This window comes from Pelophylax lessonae (genome assembly GCF_965119305.1).
Source record: "Pelophylax lessonae genome assembly, chromosome: 9".
NCBI lineage: Eukaryota > Metazoa > Chordata > Amphibia > Anura > Ranidae > Pelophylax > Pelophylax lessonae.
The window spans coordinates 255,194,965-255,218,877 of NC_138776.1; the positions used below are offsets into that span (position 1 = coordinate 255,194,965).

The 23,913-nt window shown below is 47.0% G+C and overlaps 1 protein-coding gene across 1 annotated transcript in view; it reads left to right on the forward strand.

Moving 5' to 3' along the window:
• Nucleotides 1-23,913, forward strand: part of LOC309564383 (uncharacterized protein) — a 110,038-nt gene that overhangs the window by 79,447 nt on the left and 6,678 nt on the right. Inside the window, exons 5-9 of the mRNA XM_082269010.1 lie at nucleotides 70-261; nucleotides 348-471; nucleotides 588-685; nucleotides 826-931; nucleotides 4,005-5,079. Of these exons, the coding sequence (XP_082125136.1) occupies nucleotides 70-261; nucleotides 348-471; nucleotides 588-685; nucleotides 826-931; nucleotides 4,005-5,079 (1,595 nt within the window). The remainder of the gene's footprint in view (nucleotides 1-69; nucleotides 262-347; nucleotides 472-587; nucleotides 686-825; nucleotides 932-4,004; nucleotides 5,080-23,913) is intronic.

The following is a 23,913-nucleotide window of genomic DNA, read 5'->3' on the forward strand; positions in this document are numbered from 1 at the left end:
TCCAAAATACTCCACAGTGCTATATTTATGTTGCCGTAAGAAGTGAATAAAATACATTTTTCTGTTTAGGATTATGGACCGATGAAGAAATCCCACGATGACATGAAACCCAGCAGCCATCCCCGTGTCTCCAAAAAATGGAGAAGGAGGCCGAGCTCAATCATGGAATCACCACCATCTCCCTCCCTGATACCCGAGACAAACCATGACAAGAAGATTCTAGAAGTCACCCAGAAGATCATTGAGCTGCTGACAGGAGAGGTGAGCGGTGCCGGGAATTCTGGGACATTATCCAGTAACAGACAAGGGATGTGTCTGGATGGTGACTGTATCATTGTGTGTGTCAGGTTCCTATAAGGTGTCAGGATGTCACTGTCTATTTCTCCATGGAGGAGTGGGAGTATTTAGAAGGACACAAGGATCTCTACAAGGACGTCATGATGGAGAATCAGCCGCCCCTCACATCACCGGGTAAGAGGAGACTTTATTGTAAAGGAGAGAGCAGTACGGAGGCTCCACCTAGATCCCCCATCATCTGATAAACACATAGAAACAATGTATTCAGTCAGTGTGTGTGTTTCCTACAGATGGATCCAGTAATGGGAACCCACCAGAGAGATGTCCCCGTCCTCTGTATTCCCGGGATTCCACACAGGAAGATCAGGAGATCCCTCAGGATTATGAGGTAGGTGGATCTAAAGGTCTTACCAAATATCATACTAATACTTCACTTCTGTATCCAGGCTTTTCCTTCTGTTAGCATAAAATATTACCTTGTATTCTCATACTATGGGTAAATAAAAGTTTTGATTGTTTTGCATCTAGGATGAAGACCTCATTGTTATTAAGGTTGAGCCTATTGACGATGAGGAGAGTTACATGATGGGTGATGAGCCGTGTAATGAGGAAATCCCTCCAGAGATCAGAACTGGTGAGTAATAAACACGAAATCCCAGATCTTCCTTGTTCAGTCACTTCCCTCCCCCTCCCCCTCCTCCTCGGAGTCGGCTGTCGAAAGCACCATACTAACAATCCGAAAATCGGCAGATCGGTCATCGGATTTTCTTATCGTGTGTACGGCCTTTACTCCTTAGTTGGCTCCAGGAAGCATTGTAGAACACCTTAGGTCCCTTCCGGTTTCAGATCCTGTGGCCATAACTTGAATGTGGACTTGCTCTGTAGTTGGCTCCAGGAATTGTCGTAGAACACCTTACGTTTTTCACGGTGCCAGATCCTGCGACCATAGCATGAAACTGGACTTTCTCTGTAGTTGTCTCTAGGAATTGTTGTAGGACACCTTACGTTCTTCACGGTGCCAGATCCTACGACCATAGCATGAAACTAGACTTACTGTGTAGTTGGTTCCAGGGAGCGTTGTGAAACACCTTAAGGTCCCTCATGGTGCCAGATCCTGCAACCATAGCATGAAACTGGACTTATTCTGTAGTTGGCTCCAGCAATTCTTGTGGAGCACCTTAGGTCCCTTACAGTGCGAGATCCTGCGACAATAACATAAAACTGGACTTACTCTGTAGTTGGCTCCAGGAAGCAGTAGAATCTCTCACAGTGCCAGATCCTGTGACAATAACATGAAACTGGGCTTACTCTTTAGTTGGCTCCAGGAAGCATTGTAGAACTCCTTAGGTCCCTCACGGTGTCAGATCCTGTGGCCATAACTTAAATGTGGACTTGCTATGTAGTTGGCTCCAGGAAGCATTGTAGAACACCTTACCTTCCTCATGGTGCCAGATCCTGTTACCATAGCATGAAACTGGACTTACTCTGTAGTTGGCTCCAGGAATTGTCGTAGAACACCTTACGTTCTTCACGGTGCCAGATCCTGATACCATAGCATGAAACTAGACTTACTCTGTAGTTGGTTCCAGGAAGCGTTGTGAAACACCTTAAGGTCCCTCATGGTGCCAGATCCTGCAACCATAACATGAAACTGGACTTATTCTGTAGTTGGCTCCAGCAATTCTTATGGAGCACCTTAGGTCCCTTACGGTGCGAGATCCTGCCACAATAACATGAAATTGGACTTACTATGTAGTTGGCTCCAGGAAGCGTTGTAGAACACCTTAGAATCCCTCACAATGCCAGATTCTGAGACAATACAATGAAATTGGACATGCTCTGTAGTTGGCTCCAGGAAGCATTGTAGAACACCTTAGGTCCCACATGGTGCCAGATTCTGTGACCATAACATGAAAGTGGACTTACTCTTAAGTTGTCTCCAGGAAGTGTTGTAGAACACCTTGGATCCCCTTTATCAGGTCCTGTGACCATAACATGAAAGTGGACTTACTCCGTAGCTGGCTCCAGGAGTTCTTTCGAATCACCTTAGGTTCTCCAAATCTAAACGCTTTTAAATCTAATGGTGCTTTTCCACTGCATGAAACCGAACGGTTCGGCTCGCTTTTGTGCTTTTCCACTGCTGGTACTGCATGGTACGGTGTAGGAGCGGTTCGATACGGTAGGGTACGGCGGCGCTTTTCCACTACATGGAACCGAACGGTACGGCTCTCTAAAACAGTACCACCTCGATTGTGGTTCCAAGAGGTACCATACCAGTACCATATCCCACAATCCTTTGCATGCAGTCACTACTAGCCACTGATTGGTCAGAGAATCGTTATTATCCCACCCACTTAACTCTAGTACTACTTTAGTGGAAAAGCAAACCATACCAAACCGTACCGAACCGTTCCAACACCGTACCATGCGGTACCAGCAGTGGAAAAGCAAACCGGGCCAAGCAGGGCAGAGTAGAGCCGAGCCGGTACTTGCAGTGGAAAAATGCCTTAATAGTACAAGCCATTACCTGCCCTCTCTCTTTCCTCTTTGTTGGTTACTAGTACCAATCATCATAGTCACAGACCAGTAAGCCCTTAGAATGGGAAGCTAATGGTCCAGCCAGAAGATGCCACCTTGAGCAGTGGAGCAAAACCACAAAAACCTCAACTAAAATATAGTAGTAAACATGATAATGTGAACTTGGGAAAGGATATAGCCTAAACACTGCAGTAAGGGTCTTCAAGTGGTGAAGATGGTATTGCAATTTGGAACTGCCATGTTAAAGGCCTACTCTAGCCATCACCCTACATTTTCCCTCTGCGTTTGATCAGAAATTCCCCTTAACACCTCCTAGGCCTAGGGCAATTTCAGTTAAAGTATATGTAAAACCTTTTTCGTTTTTAGATATTGCATGGAAGTGACAAACCTCCTCTGTCAATTGATATTGTTGTCTACGTGTCCTTTGACCATTGTCATCAGGACAGAAAGTAATGGGAAATGCAATAATCACTGGAGGAGAGGACTAGATGGCTGAAGCACTGTTGTTCTTTGACATCTCTGCCTGGGGCTTACCAAGTACATAGCTCTCAAAGGGAAAGCTGGAGGATCTACATACTCAGTCTTGGCTTCCTTTGATATTTGGTACAAGCCTTCAGTTATGGTTTGCTACCTTCTCAACTGTTGTCATGGTCTCCTATGTTTAAAGGAGAAGTACAGCCAAAGCTTATTTGGCTGGACTTCTCCTGTGGATCACAGAAGTGCTGTTCATTCTTCACTCCTGTGACCTGTTTTCAGCAGACAGCGGGCTGAAGTCCGCTGATTGCTGACGTCACAGAGCCGCTCAAGGCCCGGGGCAAGATCACTACAATGGAGTTGGAATCCGCTCACATGCCTGGACCAGCACCCAGCTCAGACTCCTAGTGAGCCGCTGAGAGCCTGAGCCGGCCGTTCCCATCCCCTCCACAGCCCAGCACTCCAGTGAGCACAGGGTGGGCAGAGCAGAGAGCCGGTGACTTTCAGTCACCGGCTCTCTGCTTGGGGATCTATGAAAACCAAGTGATCTGCAGTGTTTTATTGCTTCTCAGTGTTAGAGGCGCCGGAAGACAGATGCAGCATCTGACCGATGATGCATCCAGCTAGGTAAGTATGATTCTGGAAAAAAAAAGGAACCCCATACTTCTCTTTTAATCTTCTTTTATCTTCTACAGATGGGCGATACAGTGGCGGTACCATGGAGGAACATCTGATTATCAAACAAGGGTGTAAGACAGAGGATGATGATGTCTCCTCAAGCTCAAATCTCTATTCAGGACTGTCACCGGCTCATTCTACTCATGGCGGGCGACCTCCCGATGACTCGCGTCTCTCCGAGTCGGGGGAAAGCTTCACCCAACCCGATGAACTTATTCCTGTAGAAATAACGGATGACGGCACCAGGCTTTTCTCCTGCCCCGAATGCGGCAAACGCTTTAAGCAGAAGGCGGATGTTGTCAAGCACCGGCGGATTCACACAGGCGAGCGCCCCTACCCGTGCTCAGAGTGCGGCAAGTGCTTCATAGATGCCTCCCAGCTCTCTAAGCACCGTAGGACTCACACGGGGGAGCGACCTTACTCCTGCTCCGAGTGTGGCAAGCGCTTCTCGGAGAAATCCAATGCCGTCAGGCATTGGCGGTCCCATACAGAGGAAAAGCCCCACCCGTGCCCAGAGTGCGGCAAGTGCTTCAAGAACAAGTCCCACCTGCTGACGCACTTGCGCTTCCACACAGACGAGAAGCCTTACGCCTGCTCGCTGTGCGGGAGGAGCTTCAAACAGAAGTCAGACGTGGTCAAGCACCAGAGGCTTCACTCGGGGGAGAGGCCGTACTCCTGTTCCGTGTGCGGGAAAAGCTTCTCCGGCAAGTCCAATCTCATCCGGCATGAGATTACCCACACGGGGCAGAAGCCGTACTCCTGCTCCGATTGTGGGAAACAGTTCGCCCAGAAGTCCCATTTGGTCACCCACGAGAAGCTCCATGCTGGTTACAGGCCCTTCTCCTGCTCAACGTGTGGAAAAAGCTTTACCGATAAAGCCGTTCTAGTCCGCCATGAGAAGAGTCACTCGGAGGAGAAGCCCTATTCATGCTCGGAGTGCGGGAAGAGCTTTAAGCAGCGGTCGGATGTGGTGAAGCATGAACGCATCCACTCCGGGGTGAAGCCATATTCCTGCACAGACTGTGGTAAAAGCTTCGTCCAGAAGGCCCACCTTCTCAGCCATCAAAAAGTCCACGGGCGGGACAATCCGGAGTGACGCGGAAAGCGTCCTTCTAAAAGTAAACTCCCATTGAAGAGCAGCTTTGAAATAAGACAAAACAAAAAGTCAAAGCACCACTCCGGACAAACGGCTACACCACTGAAATGGAGGCATGGGAACCGTTTTGCCTCCAGAATATTTGTAGAGTAGCGTACATCATCTTGTGATCCTGCAGTCCTGATGTGGGTGGGCGAAGGTTTAGAGAATATGAAGCTCGGCCGTGTTTGTGCCACTGCCCCGCCTCCTGATGACTGTTTGGGACTGTAGCTTGACCTGAGCTCTCTCTTTCCTATAAGCCCCTCCTTCCCCCTCCCACCTGTTAGCCTACAGAGCTGCCATTGCAGGGCTGATTTTTCGACTTTCAGTTCTATTGTTTTCAGCTACTTTACCTGGTTGAAATTTGAAATGATCTCATGAGTTTTGACTAAATCAGAGGATGTTTTTTCTTTGCTTGTTTCCCTCTGAACTTTTCAGCCATTTAATAATTTCAGAGGTAAAGGTCCAATCTCCAGGCAGACAATATTAAATGACAGCTATTAACCCTCTAAGCCAGAACTGTCTCATCTGTGTGCCACTCTGAAACTAGTTTCACTTTGCTACTGGAGGTTTGAGTCCTGCAAACTATCACTCTTGATAAAAGGGGAGGGGCAGTGGCACCTGGTGGGGCTTAGCTCAAGTGGTTGTAAACAAATATGAAGAAAGTCATGGTGCACCAAAATGAAAATTCTGGTACCAAAACCGAAAATTGAGGATGCACTGGGCCAAAAACCGAAACAGACAGTTTTTTTTGTTTTTAAATTCTTAATTTATTAACGTTGCTGGCGTTTTTGCATTGAAGTCAATGAGATGTGATTTTGCATTGAAGTCAATGAGATGCGGTTTTGCATTGAAGTCACTAGGGGGGGCATTTTGCATTGTAGTTAATGAGACGAGATTATGCATTGAAGTCAACAGGATGCGATTTTGTATTGAAGTCACTAGGAGGCGTTTTTGCATTGTGGTTAATGGGACGAGATTTTGCATTGAAGTCAATGGGACACGATTTTGTATTGAAGTCACTAGGAGGTGTTTTTGCATTGAACTCAATGGCCACCATTGAATCTCTGATGGGGAGAGATCGCCAATCAAAGCCAGTGGGTGAGGAGCTTAAAGGGTCAGTTCACCCAGATAGAGTATTGAAGGCCTGAGTCGCTCACTAGTTTCCTAAATCCAATCTCCACTTTACAATCTCCTATGTCCAAATATCAGTTCTAGGTGGAGTGACCCATACGGCAGATGAGGAGCAATGTTCCTGGGCAAGCTGTCCTTTAATTAATCCAGAGAAAAATGTCAATAAAACATTTCAACTCCTCGGTGTCAAGTTGTCTTCTTCCCACTGTAGTGGTGCCATCCAAATCTCAAGTTATACATTTAGACTGTGGGTCAAGTTTTTTTGAATCCAGTGGTCTCCAAACTGTGACCTAAGGGCAAGATGTGGTCCTTTGCTTGCTTTGTCAGGCCCTTGGGGCACTATTCCTTCCACTGACACCAATGATGGGGCACTATTCTTCCCACTGACATTAACCATGGGGCACTATTCCCCCCCGCTGACACCAATGATGGGACACTATTCCCCCCGCTGACACCAATGATGGGGCACTATTCCTCCCACTGACACCAATGATGGGACACTATTCCTCCCACTGACACCAATGATGGGGCACTATTCCTCCCACTGACACCAATGATGGGACACTATTCCTCCCACTGATACCAATGATGGGACACTATTCCTCCCACTGATACCAATGATGGGGCACTATTTCTCCCACTGACACCAATGATGGGGCACTATTCTTCCCACTGATACCAATGAATGGGGCACTATTCCTCCCACTGACACCAATGATGGGGCACTATTCCTCCCACTGACACCAATGATGGGACACTATTCCTCCCACTGACACTAATGATGGGGCACTATTCCTCCCACTGACACCAATGATGGGACACTATTCCTCCCACTGATACCAATGATGGGACACTATTCCTCCCACTGATACCAATGATGGGGCACTATTTCTCCCACTGACACCAATGATGGGGCACTATTCTTCCCACTGATACCAATGAATGGGGTACTGTTCCTCCCACTGACACCAATGATGGGGCACTATTCCTCCCACTGATACCAATGATGGGACACTATTCCTCCCACTGATACCAATGATGGGGCACTATTTCTCCCACTGACACCAATGATGGGGCACGATTCCTTCCACTGATCCCAATGATGGGACACTATTCTTCCCACTGACATTAACCATGGGGCACTATTCCCCCCGCTGACACCAATGATGGGACACTATTCCCCCCGCTGACACCAATGATGGGGCACTATTCCTCCCACTGATACCAATGATGGGACACTATTCTTCCCACTGACATTAACAATGGGGCACTATTGCCCCGCTAAAACCAATGATGGGGCACTATTCCTCCCACTGACATGAACAATGGGGCACTTATTCCCCCCGCTGACACCAATGATGGGACACTATTCCTCCCACTGATCCCAATGATGGGACACTATTCTTCCCACTGACATGAACAATGGGGCACTTATTCCCCCCGCTGACACCAATGATGGGGCACTATTCCCTCCACTGACACCAATGATGGGGCACTATTCCTCCCACTGACATTAACAATGGGGCACTATTCTTCCCACTGACACCAATGATGGGGCACTATTCCTCCCACTGACATTAACAATGGGGCACTATTCTTCCCACTGACACCAATGATGGGGCATTATTCCTCCCACTGACATTAACAATGGGGCACTATTCCTCCCACTGATACCAACAATAGGGCACTTTCTACACTCAGCATAAGAGTAGGCCTCCTCTCCGGTGTGGATGTTGGCATGGCGGGTGATGTAAGCCTTCTGCGTGAAGCGTTTCCCACATTCTAAGCAGGAGTAGGCCTTCTCATCTGCGTGATAGCGCGGGTGCTCCACCAGCACTTCCTTCCACTTGAAACATTTCCCACACTCAGAGCACACGTAGGGTTTCGGACCTGTGAGTGACTTCATGCTTCATCAGATGGGACTTTTGGGTGAAGGGCACACAACAAGCTGGGCAAGTGAAGGGCTTCTCACCCATGTGGCTGCTATGATGCTTGGCCAGATATGACCGCTGGCTAAAGCACTTGTTACAGTCGGAGCAGGCATAGGGTTTCTTCTCTGTATGGACTCATTGGTGCGCTACCAGGTAGGACCTCTGTATGAAGCCCTTCCCCCACCCCAAGCAAGAGTAGGGCTTCTCGTTGGTGTGAATCCTCCAGTGTGTCACCAGCGATGACTTTCTGGTTAAGTGCTTGCCACATTCCAGGCAGCAGAAAGGCCTCACACTCGTGTGAATGCGCTGGTGATGTATCAGATGGAAGTTCTGCTTGAAACTCTTCCCGCATGGGAAGCATCCATACGGGCGGCCTTCTTTGGGGGGGTCTCTGGTGAGAGATGAACCTGGCCCAGCTTGCAAAATTTTTGTCACACGCAAGACAAGGGAAAGAATTGTTACTACCTTAGCCGACCCTATGCGTAATGATGTCAAGGTCATCAAAAAGACATTGGCCCTGGAACCATCTTCCTCCTTGGCTTCTCTGCTTGGGTCTTCCCATCTAATAGGGCTTTCCTCCTCCTTGAGCTCCTGCTTACCCATCACATCTAAATCTTCAACTCTATTAATTACCAGGTCTTCACTCTATATAACACTCACAGAGCAATGAATAGATTTTAAAAGAAAATGGCCACCTTTACCGAACCAGTGACTCCCACCTGGATTCTCCCCTTTAACTACCGTCTCCTTCCAACCATTAGACTACAGATCCAATGCTCTCACTGAAATACTGATTTTAGCTATCAGACAGTTAGGGCTCATTTACACTTGCCTCGAGTTTGACACACATTAAAGCACTTACCGCCTCAACATGTTTTTTTTTATGTGTTTCTGATGCTTCTGTGATGCTTTTTTGAAGCTTTAATGAAGCTTGGCAAATGCCCCGTGTGTGTGTGTTGATTTTCGATTTGTTTTAAAGGGGCCCAGTAGAACCCCAGCTCAGTAATACCCTCACTCAGCAGATCCCCAGCTCATTAGTACCTCATGTTCAGCAGATCCCTAGCTTTTTAGTACCCTTGTTCAGCAGATCCCCAGCTCATTAGTACTCCTGTTCAGAAGATCCCCAGTTCATTGGTACCCTCATTCAGAAGATCCCCAGCTTATTAGTACCCTCGTTCAGCAGATCCCCCACTCAGTAGCACCCCCAGCTATGATTATGCCCCACTCATAAATAACCTCCAGCTCTGCTGATCCCCCACTCAATAGTAACCACAAGCTCTGCTGATCCCCCACTTAGTAGTAAACCCCATCTCAGCTGATCTTCTAGTTTGTTGATCTTTCTCTCTCTGATCACTGCTTACCTCCCGCTATATTGCTCCCACACTGTACACCATGTGGGAAACTGCTTGTTTCTCCTGTTTCGGTCCCCCAGCTCTGCCGATTAATCCTCTCTCACTGGTCCCCGCTCACCTTCCGCTATAGCGCTCCCATGTTGCACACTAAATGTGACGCCTGCACTAGACACTTCCAGAATATATATATACACATGAACCGGAAGTGACTGCTGATGACGTTTTTCCGGTTCGCATGTTGGTTTCCCAGTGCATCCTGGGATATCTCATACCTAAAAATATCTACAAAACAAAGCTAAAATAAAGCCTCTCAACAGCTTCAGGTGCTGTAAGCGAGCATTATCATAGACTTCTATGGAGGATTTGGAGTCGCTTTGAAGCACCAAGAAAGAAAGTGTTATGAAGTATATTTTTTGAAGCAAAGCAAACACAACATGTGAACAAAACTGTAAGGTAACGATTTTATATAGTGACAGGTGCTTTGATTTGGATTCAGAGTGCTTTAGAAAAGCGAGTCCGATGCCACATTTTGAAGCAAGTGGCCGGTGCTGTAACTTCTTAAGATAAGAGTATCCTTTTCTGCCTTGTTTGTTGCTGACCCAGGTTGCCTGTATCTCCTCCACCTTGAGTTTGCTTGTTCCTTTGGTCATTCCTCGACACCCACTACTCTCTTGCCTGCTGCCTCCCTTGATCTGTGTTTAAGCATTGATTATTCCTGCCACCTGCCTCAACCCCTGCCTGGACACCGACTACCCTCTTGCCTGCCTCATTCTTTTCCTGAACACCAACTACTCTCTGGCCTGCCGCCTGCTTCGACCTCTGCTCATACAATTCCTGCCTGCTACTTGCCTTAACACTGACTACTTTCTTGCCCGCCTCAACCTTTGTCCAATGACTATTTTTGTCTGCTTACTGCCTCAACCTCTGCCAAGACACTAACTACTTTACTATCTGCCTCCTCCCTCGACTTCTGCCTTGACACCAATGACTCTATTGCCTGTCACCTGCCCTTTACCCATGAAACAGTCTGCCCTGACCTCCGCCTGGACCCTGACAACTCTTGCCTGCCTTGACACCTGCCTGAACACAGACAATTTTTTTTTTCTGATGCCTGCCTCACCTTCTGCCCGGACATCGACTGAATACTCAGTTGCTTGCTTCAACCTCTTGCTGAACACAGATTACTCTCCTGCCCACCGCCTATCTTGACCTCTTTCTGGACCCTGACAGTTTTTTTTTTTCCTGATACCTGTTTTGACCTATGCCTGAATACCCCCAACTCACTTCCCTGCTGCCTACTTCAACCTCTGCCTGCTTTAACCTCTGTTTGGACACCAACTACTCTGTTGCCTGCCTTGACCTCTGTCTGGACACTGATTACTCTTTTATCTGCATTGGCCTCCATCTGTACTCTGACCTCTCACAGCATCACTATTCTGTCTCTACACCCTGTTCCTAAGACCCCTTGGTGGGGTGATCCAGAGGGCTGCAACCTATTATCTTGCTGTAGACCAGGGGCAATAGAGTCACCGATTCTTCACTCATTGCAGGGTGCTCTGGTCAAGACCAAGTTGTCTCTTAGACCATGTGCCTTGGGTGGGCCCATGTTACCTGCCAGGGGTGTCAACTGCTCGCCACCTGCCTTGACCCCTCTCTGGATCAAGACTTTTTTTTTTTTCCTGACGCCTACCTCAACGTCTGCCTGGACACCGAATACTCACTTCCCTGCTGCCTACTATGACCTCTGCCTGTACACTATCTACTCTCCTGCCTGTCTCATCCTTCTGCTGCAGGAACACTTCTTGCCAGGCTGTGGATATAAAAATGACCCGAGATGTTTCTTTCAGCTAATTTTATTAAAATTAATGACCACTTCTCTTTAATTCTCGTCTCTATTTTACAACAATGAAAGTCTCTTCTTACCTAGTGATGAGAGCCCCCTCAGGACATCCTCCTACGGATCCTCTGATGACTCATCTGGGAACTTAGCACAAGTATAGTGGAAACCCCTAGTAATGGAAAAAGCATGTGTACGGACTTGGGGACTCAGGATGGGGATAGTGGGAACCCCTCATAATGGGTACAGCAGGTGTACAGACCTCAGAACAGGGATAGCGGGAACCCCTCATAATGGGTACAGCAGGTGTACAGACCTCGGAACTCAGGACAGGGATGGTGGGAACTCCTCATAATGGGCACAACAGGTGTACATACCAGGGAACTCAGGACAGGGATAATGGGAACCCCTCATAATGGGTACAGCAGGTGTACAGACCTCGGAACTCAGGACAGGGATAGCGGAACCCCTCATAATGGGTACAGCAGGTGTACAGACCTCAGAATAGGGATAGCGGGAACCCCTCATAATGGGTATAGCAGGTGTTCAAAACTCAGGATGGGGATAGCGGGAACCCCTCATAATGGGTACAGCAGGTGTACAGAACTCAGGGCGGGGATAGCGGGAACCCCTCATAATGGGTACAGCAGGTGTACAGACCTCGGAACTCAGGACAGGGATAGTGGAAACCCCTCATAATGGGTACAGCAGGTGTACAGACCTCGGAACTCAGGACAGGGATAGCGGAAGCCCCTCATAATGGGTACAGCAAGTGTACAGACCTCGGAACTCAGGACAGGGATAGCGGAAACCCCTCATAATGGGCACAGCAGGTGTTCAGAACTCAGGATGGGGATAGCGGGAACCTCTCATAATGGGTACAGCAGGTGTACAGAACTCAGGACGGGGATAGTGGGAACCCCTCATAATGGGTACAGCAGGTGTACAGACCTCGGAACTCAGGACAGGGATAGTGGGAACGCCTCATATTGGGCACAGCAGGTGTACAGACCTAGGAACTCAGGATGGGGATAGTGGGAACCCCTCATAATGGGGACAGCAAGTGTGCAGGCCCTGGTATATAGTGCAGGGATGGTGAAAAACCCTCATAATGAACACAGCAGATGTGCAGAACTGAAATCTTGGTGCAGGGATAACGGGAAGCCCTCATATTGGTCACAGCAAGTGTGCAGACCCAGGAACTCAGCAGAAGGATGGTGGGAACCCCTCATAATGGGCACAGCAGGTGTGCAAATCCAGAAGCACAGAGCTCTCACCAATAGAGTCCCCCAAAAGGAAGAAGGCGGTCAGGTGGTTTACCTCTCCATTAATCACCAGACACTGAAATATCAGTTTTGTGTGGACTGACCTAATAAATAATAAACACCATACAGATCTATTATATAAAACACTGGTTTTATTGTTTATAGAAACATAGATTTTATCATTCCCAAGTTTTTGTGACATACCATATTCACCTCCCAAAATTCTCCATATTATGCAACTTTTTTAAATGATTTGTTAAACTAAAAACCACTGGCTTAGAAATACCTCAATTTCAAGGGGGGCATTGCTTAATTCTAACAAGTGTCCCCAGCATTTGGTCATGTGTGCCTCATTAGGAGTATCTGGAAAGCTCCAAAGCAGCTCTGGAAGGCATTCACTGGAAGCCCTCCATATCTTCATTATCTAAGTTAAAAGTGCTGAGGAAGGTGGCAAGGGTAGGCCAAAACATTCACAGTGGCCTGACCATCAGTAGCTATGCCATCCCAGGCAACAAAATGTTAAATTAAAAAACTTAAGCCACAGTCTATAAATAAAAAGCTGAAAACACAAACATTCAAAATGATTTCAAAAAACCTGATCCAGTTTTCTCTCCCAGATAAAGTATGGATCAATCCAATATTCAATGGAAAAGGAGGCATTTCGTAATAAATATTAGAATATTTAAAAAAAAAATTGCACCAAAAATTCTATAGTGGCCCTTAACATCATGTTGGCTCTTTCTCAAACCATCGTATGTTACTGACAGTTCGTCCTCTCCAGAACCCACCCCAACCTTTTGAAAGGCAAGTCCACAAAAATTCTATTTCATGGATTTCTTCAGTGGCCCTTAACATCGTGTTAGCACTTCCACCCACCATGTTGGCTCTTCAATAACCATCATATGTTACTGACAGTTCTTCATCTCCAGAACCCACCCCAACCTTTTGAAAGGCAAGTCCACAAAAAATCTATTTCATGGATTTCTTCAGTGGCCCTTAACATCGTGTTAGCACTTCCATCCACCATGTTGGCTCTTCAATAACCAACATATGTTACTGACAGTTCTTCATCTCCAGAACCCACCCCAATCTTTTGAAAGGCAAGTCCACCAAAAAATCGATTTCATGGATTTCTTCAGTGGCACTTAACATCGTGTTAAAACTTCCATCCACCATGTTGGCTCTTCAATAACCATCATATGTTACTGACAGTTCTTCATCTCCAAGACCAACCCCAACTTTTTGAAAGGCAAGTCCACCAAAAAATCGATTTCATGGATTTCTTCAGTGAGTGACCCTTAACATCGTGTTAGCACTTCCATCCACCACGTTGGCTCTTTAATAACCATCATATGTTACTGACAGTTCTTCATCTCCAGAACCCATCTTAACCTTTAAAAGGTAAGTCCACCAAAAATCTATTTCCTGGACTTCTCAAGTGGTTCCAAACATTGTGTTGGCTTTTCTTTGAACCATGATATTTCTTTATCTCCAGGACACACCCCAAGCTTTAAAAGGTAGGTCCACCAAAAATCAATTTCCTGGACACCTGATGTAAGGGGTCATTCTGATGGGGACATCTGATTTATGGGGGCATTATTTGATGGGGACATCTGATGTAAGAGGGGAATCTTGATGAGGACACCTGATGTAAGGGGGAATTCTGATGGGGACAGCTTATGTAGGTGGGCACTCTTGATGGGGACACCTGATGTAAGGGGTCATTCTGATGAGGACATCTGATTTATGGGGACATTCTTTGATGGGGACATCTGATGTATGGGGTCACTCTTGATGGGGACATTTGATGTATGGGGGCACTCTTGATGGGGATACCTGATGTAAGGGGGCACTCTTGATGGACACCTGATGTAGGGGGCACTCTTGATGGGGACACCTATTGTAAAGGGGCACTTCTGATGGGGACACCTGATGTAAGGGGTCACTCTTGATGGGGAAACCTGATGTAAAGAGGCACTATGATGAGTAGTCATGATGCAAAGGGGACTCTGATAGGAACATCTGATATAAGGGGGGCACAGGTTCTGTTTAATAGTGTTTCCCAGTTTGTGACACTGATAGACTGCCAATGACTCACACACTGTTTACATTAGGACCCCTGACATTTTACTGCACCCCCAGATCAGATAGGCTAGATTTGGCCCTGTTTGCACTGGAATCTGAAGTAAGATCCAAGCCTCATCCAGTGTCGAAGGCCCAAGAATATTTTCATTATCTGTAATGGCATAGGTTATGCTATACCAGTCTCCAGTGACCAAAAGAGATGCAGGAGATTGTTGCCTGCAGGCAGAGACAAAAGGACTACCATCTAAAGCAGATATATCCCCCTCCTGCTTCATGTTAATCCTAGTGGTTTGGCAAGCCAAGGCCAGGCCTATAAGGCTGATTGTCTGCTTCAGTGTGCTCTACATGAGTTCTTTGGTGTTTCAGAAGGTTGGACTTGTTCTTAAAGCACTTGCCACACTCAGAACACGAATAGGGTTTCTCCCCAGAATGGGCCTTAAGGTGGGTCACCAGAATCCCCCTCTGGCGAAAACACTTGCCACACTGCGTACAGGCATAGGGTTTCTCACCCGTGTGAATTCGCTGATGCTTCACCAGCTCTGTCTTGCGTGAGAAGGACCTCCCACACTCTGTACACAAGTAAGGCCGGGCACCTGTGTGGACCTTCAAGTGCTCTCGGAGGATGGACTGATGAGCAAAATACTTCCCGCACTCTTTGCATGGGAAAGGCCTTTCGCCCGTGTGAGTCCTGCGGTGCTTAACCAGCTGTGAGTTGCGCGGGAAGCACTTTCCACAGTCGGGGCACAAAAATGGCTTACTGCCCGTGTGGACCTTCCGGTGTTCCAAGAGGAGGGAGTTGTAAGCGAAGCTCTTCTCGCAATCCACACAGGAAAATGGCTTCTCACCAGAATGGATGCGGCGGTGTTTGACCAGGGAGGTCTTCAGCGGGAAGCTCTTGCCGCAATCATCACAGGTAAAAGGCTTTTCACCTGTGTGAAATCGCTGGTGGTTTTCAAGTTGTGACTTGCGCTTAAATGACTTGCCACACTCTGAACAGACGTGAGGCATGTTACCAACGTGTTTCCTCCGGTGTTTGATAAGGACAGCCTCCTGGGTGAAGCATTTGCCACATTCGGGGCAAGGGAACATGTTATTGAACACAGGAGTGGTAACAGGTTGGGACAAGCTCCAGCCATGCCCAGATTGTTCAACCAGTGGAAGTCCTGGATGAAGATATTTGGTAGTAGGGTATGGACGGATATGGAGGGTAATAGGGTCTGGACAGAGACCTCTAGCAGTGGGGTCGGGTTTGAGATGTGGGGTAATTGGGTCTGGACAAAGACCTCTTCTTTTGGGATCTGGATGAAGGTTTGGGGTCATGAGATCCAAATGGACATGGGGGGTAATGGGGTCACGGCATACATTTCTGGTAGTGAGATTTTGAAGGAGATGTGGTGTTATGGAGTCTAGATGTAGGCATCTGTTAGTGGGATCTGAATGAAAATGTGGTGTATTGTGGTCTGGACATTGACTTCTAGTAGTGGGATCTGGATGGAGATGCGTTGGTCTATGGTCTGGACCTAGACTTCTAGTAGGGGGGTCTGGATGAAAATGTGGTGTATTGGGATCTGGACATTGACTTCTAGTAGTGGGATCTGGATGGAGATGCACTGTTCTATGATCTGGACCTAGACTTCTGGTAGGGGGATCTGGATGAAAATGTGGTGTATTGTGGTCTAGACGTTGACTTCTAGTAGTGGGATCTGGATGGAGATGCGTTGTTCTGTGGTCTGGAGCTAGACTTCTGGTAGGGGGATCTGAATGAAAATGTGGTGTATTGGGATCGGGACGTTGACTTCTAGTAGTGGGATCTGGATGGAGATGAGTTGTTCTATGGTCTGGACCTAGACTTTTGGTAGGGGGGTCTGGATGAAAATGTGGTGTATCGTGATCTGGACATTGACTTCTAATAGTGGAATCTGGATGGAGATGCGTTGTTCTATGGTCTGGACCTAGACTTCTGGTAGGGGTATCTGGATGAAAATGTGGTGTATTGTGGTCTGGACATTGACTTCTAATAGTTGGATCTGGACGTTGGCTTCTAGTAGTGGGATCTGGATGAAGATGAGTTGTTCTATGGTCTGGACCTAGACTTCTGGTAGGGGGATCTGGATGAAAATTTGGTGTATTGTGGTCTGGAGATTGACTTCTAGTAGTGGGATCTGGATGGAGATGCGTTGTTTTATGGTCTGGACCTAGACTTCTGGTAGGGGTATCTGGATGAAAATGTGGTGTATTGTGGTCTGGACATTGACTTCTAATAGTTGGATCTGGATGGAGATGTGTTTTTCTAAGGTCTGGACTTAGACTTCTGGTAGGGGTATCTGGATGAAAATGTGGTGTATTGTGGTCTGGACATTGACTTCTAATAGTTGGATCTGGATGGAGATGTGTTTTTCTAAGGTCTGGACTTAGACTTCTGGTAATGGGCTCTGGATAATGATGTTGTGTTATGGACTCCAGACCTAGACTTCTGTTCGTGAAATTGGGATGAAGATGTGAAGTAATGGGGTCTGGACACTGACTTCTGCTAGTGGGATCTGGATGGAGTTGTGTTGTAAAGGGGTCTGGACATTGACTTCTAGTAGTGGGACCTGAACGAAGATTTGAGGCAATAATGTTTAAATCCGGGGAACGTCCAATTGGGTTATCTTCGATTTTGAACTCCACCAAAAGAGGTCTGGATGGGGTCATACTGCAGCTCTGTCCACCTGTCAAAAATAAAAATAAAGGGACTTTTTTTTAACCATTGCCTTTTACTTATTATTAGCTTTACAGTTATGACATCCCTTGTTAATTTTGTGCTTTGGTTCCAAGGGACAGGTTTCATCTAATCTAACTAGTGTAAGAGAACGTTTGCTGTGCAAAGACGTGTTCCTGTCAAAAACCTGACAATGGCCAATGCGCATGCGCGAATTCGCGCAACCGCGCACGCACGTTTGCGAGTACGCGAACGTGCGTTAGACATTGGAGCCAAAGGGACTATTTAAACCCAGCCATTGCACTGCTCTAGTGCTGCTTTGTCTTCAGCCTTGGATACCTGTTACCTGTTTACCTGCATCTTGTTCATAGTTCCAGACCCGGCTTGTCCTGACGATTCTCTGATCTCCACCTGCACCGACCTTGGCTTGTCCCGTGACCTCTCTTCCTGTCTGCTCCTACTGGCTTCTACGTTACTGATTGGCTCCTGACCCGGCTTGTCTTACCACGCTTCTGTCATTCCCAGATCCGTCCATCCTGCCTGGGAAGCTCCTCCTGTTACCCAGGAACCCCTGCTTCCAGCACCTGCTGCCTGCTCAACACCCTGCTCATCGGACTTCTCTGGTGACCTTCACCAGTAGCCATCGTCCGCTTCAAGCAAACCTCCAGGCGCTCGTGCTACTCTACACTCCGGTGTCCCCTGTCTGCACTATCAGGGGTCCCGAGTCGGAGGCGCAAGAGAGGCCTTCCTCACAGTGTCAGGCTCATCTCCAGGTACGTGATACTAGGAAGAAAGCAGTGTAGGCCGTTTTTTTCTTTTTTCTAAGTGTAGCAATAGGTGAATGAAAAGCAAGCTATATAAATAGTAACTCATAGAAGTATAGAGTTAGGAGCCTTATAACATGTAGGTCTTCCAATTCACGTAAGTCCTATAGTCCAGTGGTCCTCAACTCCGGTCCTCGGGGCCCACTAACAGGCCAGGTTAACTAAATTACATCACAGGTGATCTCATTTGCTGCTCAGTGATTGCAGTATTCTAGTCTGCATCTCCCCAAGGTAATACTTAAAATCTGGCCTGTTAGTCGGCCCCGAGGACCGGAGTTGAGGACCACTGCTATAGTCCATTAATTGTCCAGATGTAGGAGAGCCGAGCGGGGTTCAGTTGTCACTGGAGCCTATAGATGTGGATGGGAGCCCTGGAGACCACTGGGAGACCACTGCCTCTTGTGGTCTCCCAGTGCTTTCCAGGGCTCCCAACCACTATTGAATGATCAGACCCATGTGAAGCAGAAGACCCACATGTTATGAGGCTCTTAACCCTATGCTTCTGTGAGTTGGTATTTACATTTTTCTTTTCATTCACCTATTACTACACTTAGTTTGCTGCCCCCAGTGGTGTCTCCTTCGCATTACAGTCATAGGTCCTGCATACCCTCCTAAAGAAGTTCATCCTGTTCTACAAAGGTCCATCTCTGGAAGCTGACCCTAAATGACGTTTCTCAATGTATATGCCTGATATCACTATACCAGGGATCCTCAAACTACGGCCCTCCAGCTGTTGCGGAACTACACATCCCATGAGGCATTGTAATACTCTGACATTCACAGACATGACTAGGCATGATGGGAATTGTAGTTCCTGAACAACTGGAGGGCCGTAGTTTGAAGACCCGTGCACTATACTGTCATGTAAGTTGCCAATCATGTGAATAAATGATTTTTTTCTTTTTTACTGCTACACTCAGATGCGCCCTCTGCTGTCCTTATCTATTACAGTGGAGAATCTTCAGTCCCTTGAGAGGTGCTGCACTACAGTGTTTTGGAATCACCACCTCACCCAGACCCCCCAAGCCATCTCCCTCCAGTATGTTGGTCACATACACTTCTGCGCAGGGCTTTTTTTCTCATAGAAAAGGTGCAGGAACTCCCCTTTCAAGTCACCCCTTGTCTCCGCCCTTACCCACCTCTGAGCACCATCCTTTGATTCCTCCCTCTATCCACCTCCCAGTTCCACCAAATATAATTTTGTATAATTTTATGCAATTTGTTATTGATAAGCCATAAAATATATCCACTGCATCCAGAAACAATACACCCCCCTTTCAACAATAGTTTCCCCCAGCAACAAAGGACCCCCCAAGCAACAATGGATCCATCAGAGCATTAAGGCCCCTTGTGCAACTTGTCATGCAACATTGGACATCGGAGTTGCACGACATGTCGTTTGCCATGTTTTCCAATGATACCCATTCATATATGCGCAACTTAAAGTTGCAGCAACTTCAAAGTAGTTCCTGCACTACTTTGACCCGATTTTAATGCGTTTTGAGGTCCAAAGACATAGACATTGCTTCAAGTCCAGTCAAAATCGCATCAAAATCACGGTAAAATCGCGCTACTTTCAAGTCGCACAAGTGTGAAAGGGGCCTAATAGACCCCTCCAGCAACAATAGATCTCCTAGCAGCCAGCTTCAATAGACCCTCCAGCAGCTAACAGTAGACCCCCTCCCTCAATAGTAGATCCCTCCCAGCAACAAAATAATCCCAGCAACAATAGATTCTCCGGCACACCTCAACACCCCTTGTCATTTCATGCATTCAGTGCTGGAGGTGCGTTCACCGCTGAAAAAAAAGCCCTGCTTCTGCGCCATATCTCTGAAACGACATGGCAACTGGCAGTTGAGTCTAAAGAGGCCTCACATTACTGAAGAGAAATCACGGTTAATCAAACTAAAGCGAGGGTAATCTTTTTACTGCATCGTTCAGGGGTAGGCAGCCTCGGCATGCCAGCTGTGGTGATACCACAAATCCCATCATGCCTCTGGGAGTCATGCCTATGTCTGTCAAGGTCCTGCAGTGCCTTATGGGACTTGTAGTTCCACAACAGCTGGAGTGCCGAAATGACCTACCCCCAGTGCAGATATAACATGTACTCATGTCCATAATACAACTTTGTTATTATTTCAGAGACTGTTGTAGTGACTGATCAAGAAGAATCTGGGACTTTCTACTCACCAGTTCTGATCTCTGGAGGACTTTCCTCCTCCTTACATGGAGGATCAGCTCTATTACAATTTGTGTTCTCCAAATAAGCGCCTTTAATATCGATAAGGTCCTCAGCCTAGGAGAAAACAGAATTTTACTCAATTGATATTTATTATAAAACATTCTTGCATGCTAGATTTGCTTTAAGAACCTTAGCAAGAACCTCTACCTGATCATCCTGAGGGATCTCCTGATCTTCCTCTCTGGAATCCCCTGAATACAGAGGACGGGGACATCTCTCTGGTGGGTTCCCATTACTGGATCCATCTGTAGGAAACACACACACTGACTGAATACATTGTTTCTATGTGTTTATCAGATGATGGGGGATCTAGGTGGATCCTCCGTACTGCTCTCTCCTTTACAATAAAGTCTCCTCTTACCCGGTGATGTGAGGGATGGCCGATTCTCCTTCATGACGTCCTTGTAGAGATCCTTGTGTCCTTCTATATACTCCCACTCCTCCATGGAGAAATAGACAGTGACATCCTGACACCTTATAGGAACCTGACACACACAATGATACAGTCACCATCCAGACACATCTCTTGTCTGTTACTGGATAATGTCCCAGAATTCCCGGCACTGCTCACCTCTCCTGTCAGCAGCTCAATGATCTTCTGGGTGACTTCTAGGATCTTCGTAACTTTATTTTTCTTGGGTGTCAGTGGGGAAGGTGGAGGGTCTGGGATGAGGCTCTGGATACGACTAAATTCCCTGGACAGACGTGGATGAGTGCCGGTTGTCACATGATCACCAGACATCTTCAAAGGTCCATAATCCTATAATGTGAAATTCAATTTATATACAATTAAAAAGCTGTGGCTTATTATCAACTAATAAGAGTGATGTCATGTGACCTCCCAGAATCCTCCTCACCTCTCCAGTCAGGTCTGTGTTTTATTAATAGAGATAAGAGTGATGTCATGTGACCTCCCAGAATCCTCCTTACCTCTCCGGTCAGCTCTGTGTTTTATTAATAGAGATAAGAGTGATGTCATGTGACCTCCCAGAATCCTCCTCACCTCTCCGGTCAGCTCTGTGTTTTATTAATAGAGATAAGAGTGATGTCATGTGACCTCCCAGAATCCCCCTCACCTCTCTGGTCAAGTCTGTGTTGTAATTGGCTCGTAGGGGGGTTTTCTCAGGACTGGAGTGGCAAAGAGGATCCTGGACGAGCCCCCAAATGTAGCACTGCTGAGAATTACACTTTCTGGATTCCCCTGGGTTACCTTTAGCAACAGACAGCAGAAAACAGCGTTAAAAGTTCTTGGCTCGGTCAATATTCAATCCAGGGGATGTTGTTTTTTTGTGGTTTTATTGAGAACTTGTATAGGAGAAGGGATGAGTGGGATACTCCAACTATTAACTATTCACAGTCTGAGGGACAGCTTACTGTAGAATGCGGCAAGGCCGCTGCCTTACTTTGCCACTAGAGATATAAGTGATGTCATGTGACCCCCCCCCCCCCCAAATCCCCCTGATCTTTCTGGTTAGGTCTGTGTTTTATTAATAGAGATAAGAGTGAGGTCATGTGATCTCCCAGAATCCTCCTCACCTCTCCGGTCAGGTCTGTGTTTTATTAATAGAGATAAGAGTGATGTCATGTGATCTCCCAGAATCCTCCTCACCTCTCCGGTCAGGTCTGTGTTTTATTAATAGAGATAAGAGTGATGTCATGTGACCTCCCAGAATCCTCCTCACCTCTCCGGTCAGCTCTGTGTTTTATTAATAGAGATAAGAGTGATGTCATGTGACCTCCCAGAATCCCCCTCACCTCTCTGGTCAAGTCTGTGTTGTAATTGGCTCGTAGGGGGGTTTTCTCAGGGCTGGAGTTGCAAAGAGGATCCTGGACGAGCCCCCAAATGTAGCACTGCTGAGAATTACACTTTCTGGATTCCCCTGGGTTACCCTTAGCAACAGACAGCAGAAAACAGCGTTAAAAGTTCTTGGCTCAGTCAATATTCAATCCAGGGGATGTTGTTTTTTTTGTGGTTTTATTGAGAACTTGTATAGGAGAAGGGATGAGTGGGATACTCCAACTATTAACTATTCACAGTCTGAGGGACAGCTTACTGTAGCATGCGGCAAGGCCGCTGCCTTACTTTGCCACTAGAGATATAAGTGATGTCATGTGACCCCCCCAAATCCCCCTGATCTTTCTGGTCAGGTCTGTGTTTTATTAATAGAGATAAGAGTGATGTCATGTGACCTCCCAGAATCCCCCTCACCTCTCCGGTGAGCTCTGTGTTTTATTAATAGAGATAAGAATGATGTCATGTGACCTCCCAGAATCCTCCTCACCTCTCCGGTCAGCAGGTAGATGATCTCCAGGGTGAGGCGCAGGATCCTCTCTGTCATCCTCTTCCTTCCGGTGTCCATTGTTGATTTAAAGGAAGGCTCCGGAGTCTGGGCCATCTTTTTTGGCAATAGAAATCATCTAGTAGGAATAAAATAAAGTGTTCATAGGAAGGGATGAAGGTGTAATATCCCGCGGCGTATCTTACTTTCAGTAAATTGGCGCGTTTTTGGTTTCTTACCTCTTGGTGAGGTGACCTCTCTGAAATGGAAATATTGAAGAACACCTCCTGCACCAAGTTCTGCTGACTGCCCACCAACATGCAGGAGGGCCAACCCCTGATAGGGAAATCTACCTAAAAGGTTGTCTCTTGAACATGATTGGCTCCACTTCCATGATCCTATTGACTTGATCTAATGTCCCTTGCTTTATTGATGTGCATATAAGGTGGCTAACTGGTTTTATCTCACCAGCTGTTCAGCAGAAATCCTGATTGCACTGTCATTTCCCTTTTTTTTCCCCAAAAATAAAATAAAGTTTTGGGCCCACATTTGAATTAGGAAGAGAACATGGTCAGCTGCACCCTCTATAGACATCTGGATCTTTGGAGCTCATCATCAAGTCTTTCCTACATAAACACAAGCATAATGGCGCCCTCTCTGGTCCCATGTGGTACTTCTAGCTCTAGTGTTTAGCGCTGAGCGCTCTCTGGGACGGCTGTCTGAGCCCTGTACCCTCCTCACTCACTCAGCTGAAGAAAGGAGTCAAAGCTGGGGAGCGGAGGGTGGAAATCTTGGCTGTGTCTCCATGGTTTATTTAATAAAAAGCTCTGCGCTACAACAAAATGGCCGCCGCAGCGACGACACTGCTTGCTCATCTCACAGAAGCTTTTCCCTAGGCAGCTACGTGGCCAGCGGTTGCTAGGAGACGCAGCACGTCAAGGCTTTCTACAAGCGCCTTATCCTGTGGGCGTGTCCACCACAGCGACATCCGGCAAATGGAACGCACAACACAACGCCATTTGGGACGCATAAACCGGAAGCATGGCAACATGAATAACATTACATATGGCAACTAAATGTATAAAAACCCGTGTACAATAAAGAATTTATAAAAAAAAAAAAACCCGTGTACGGCCTCAGT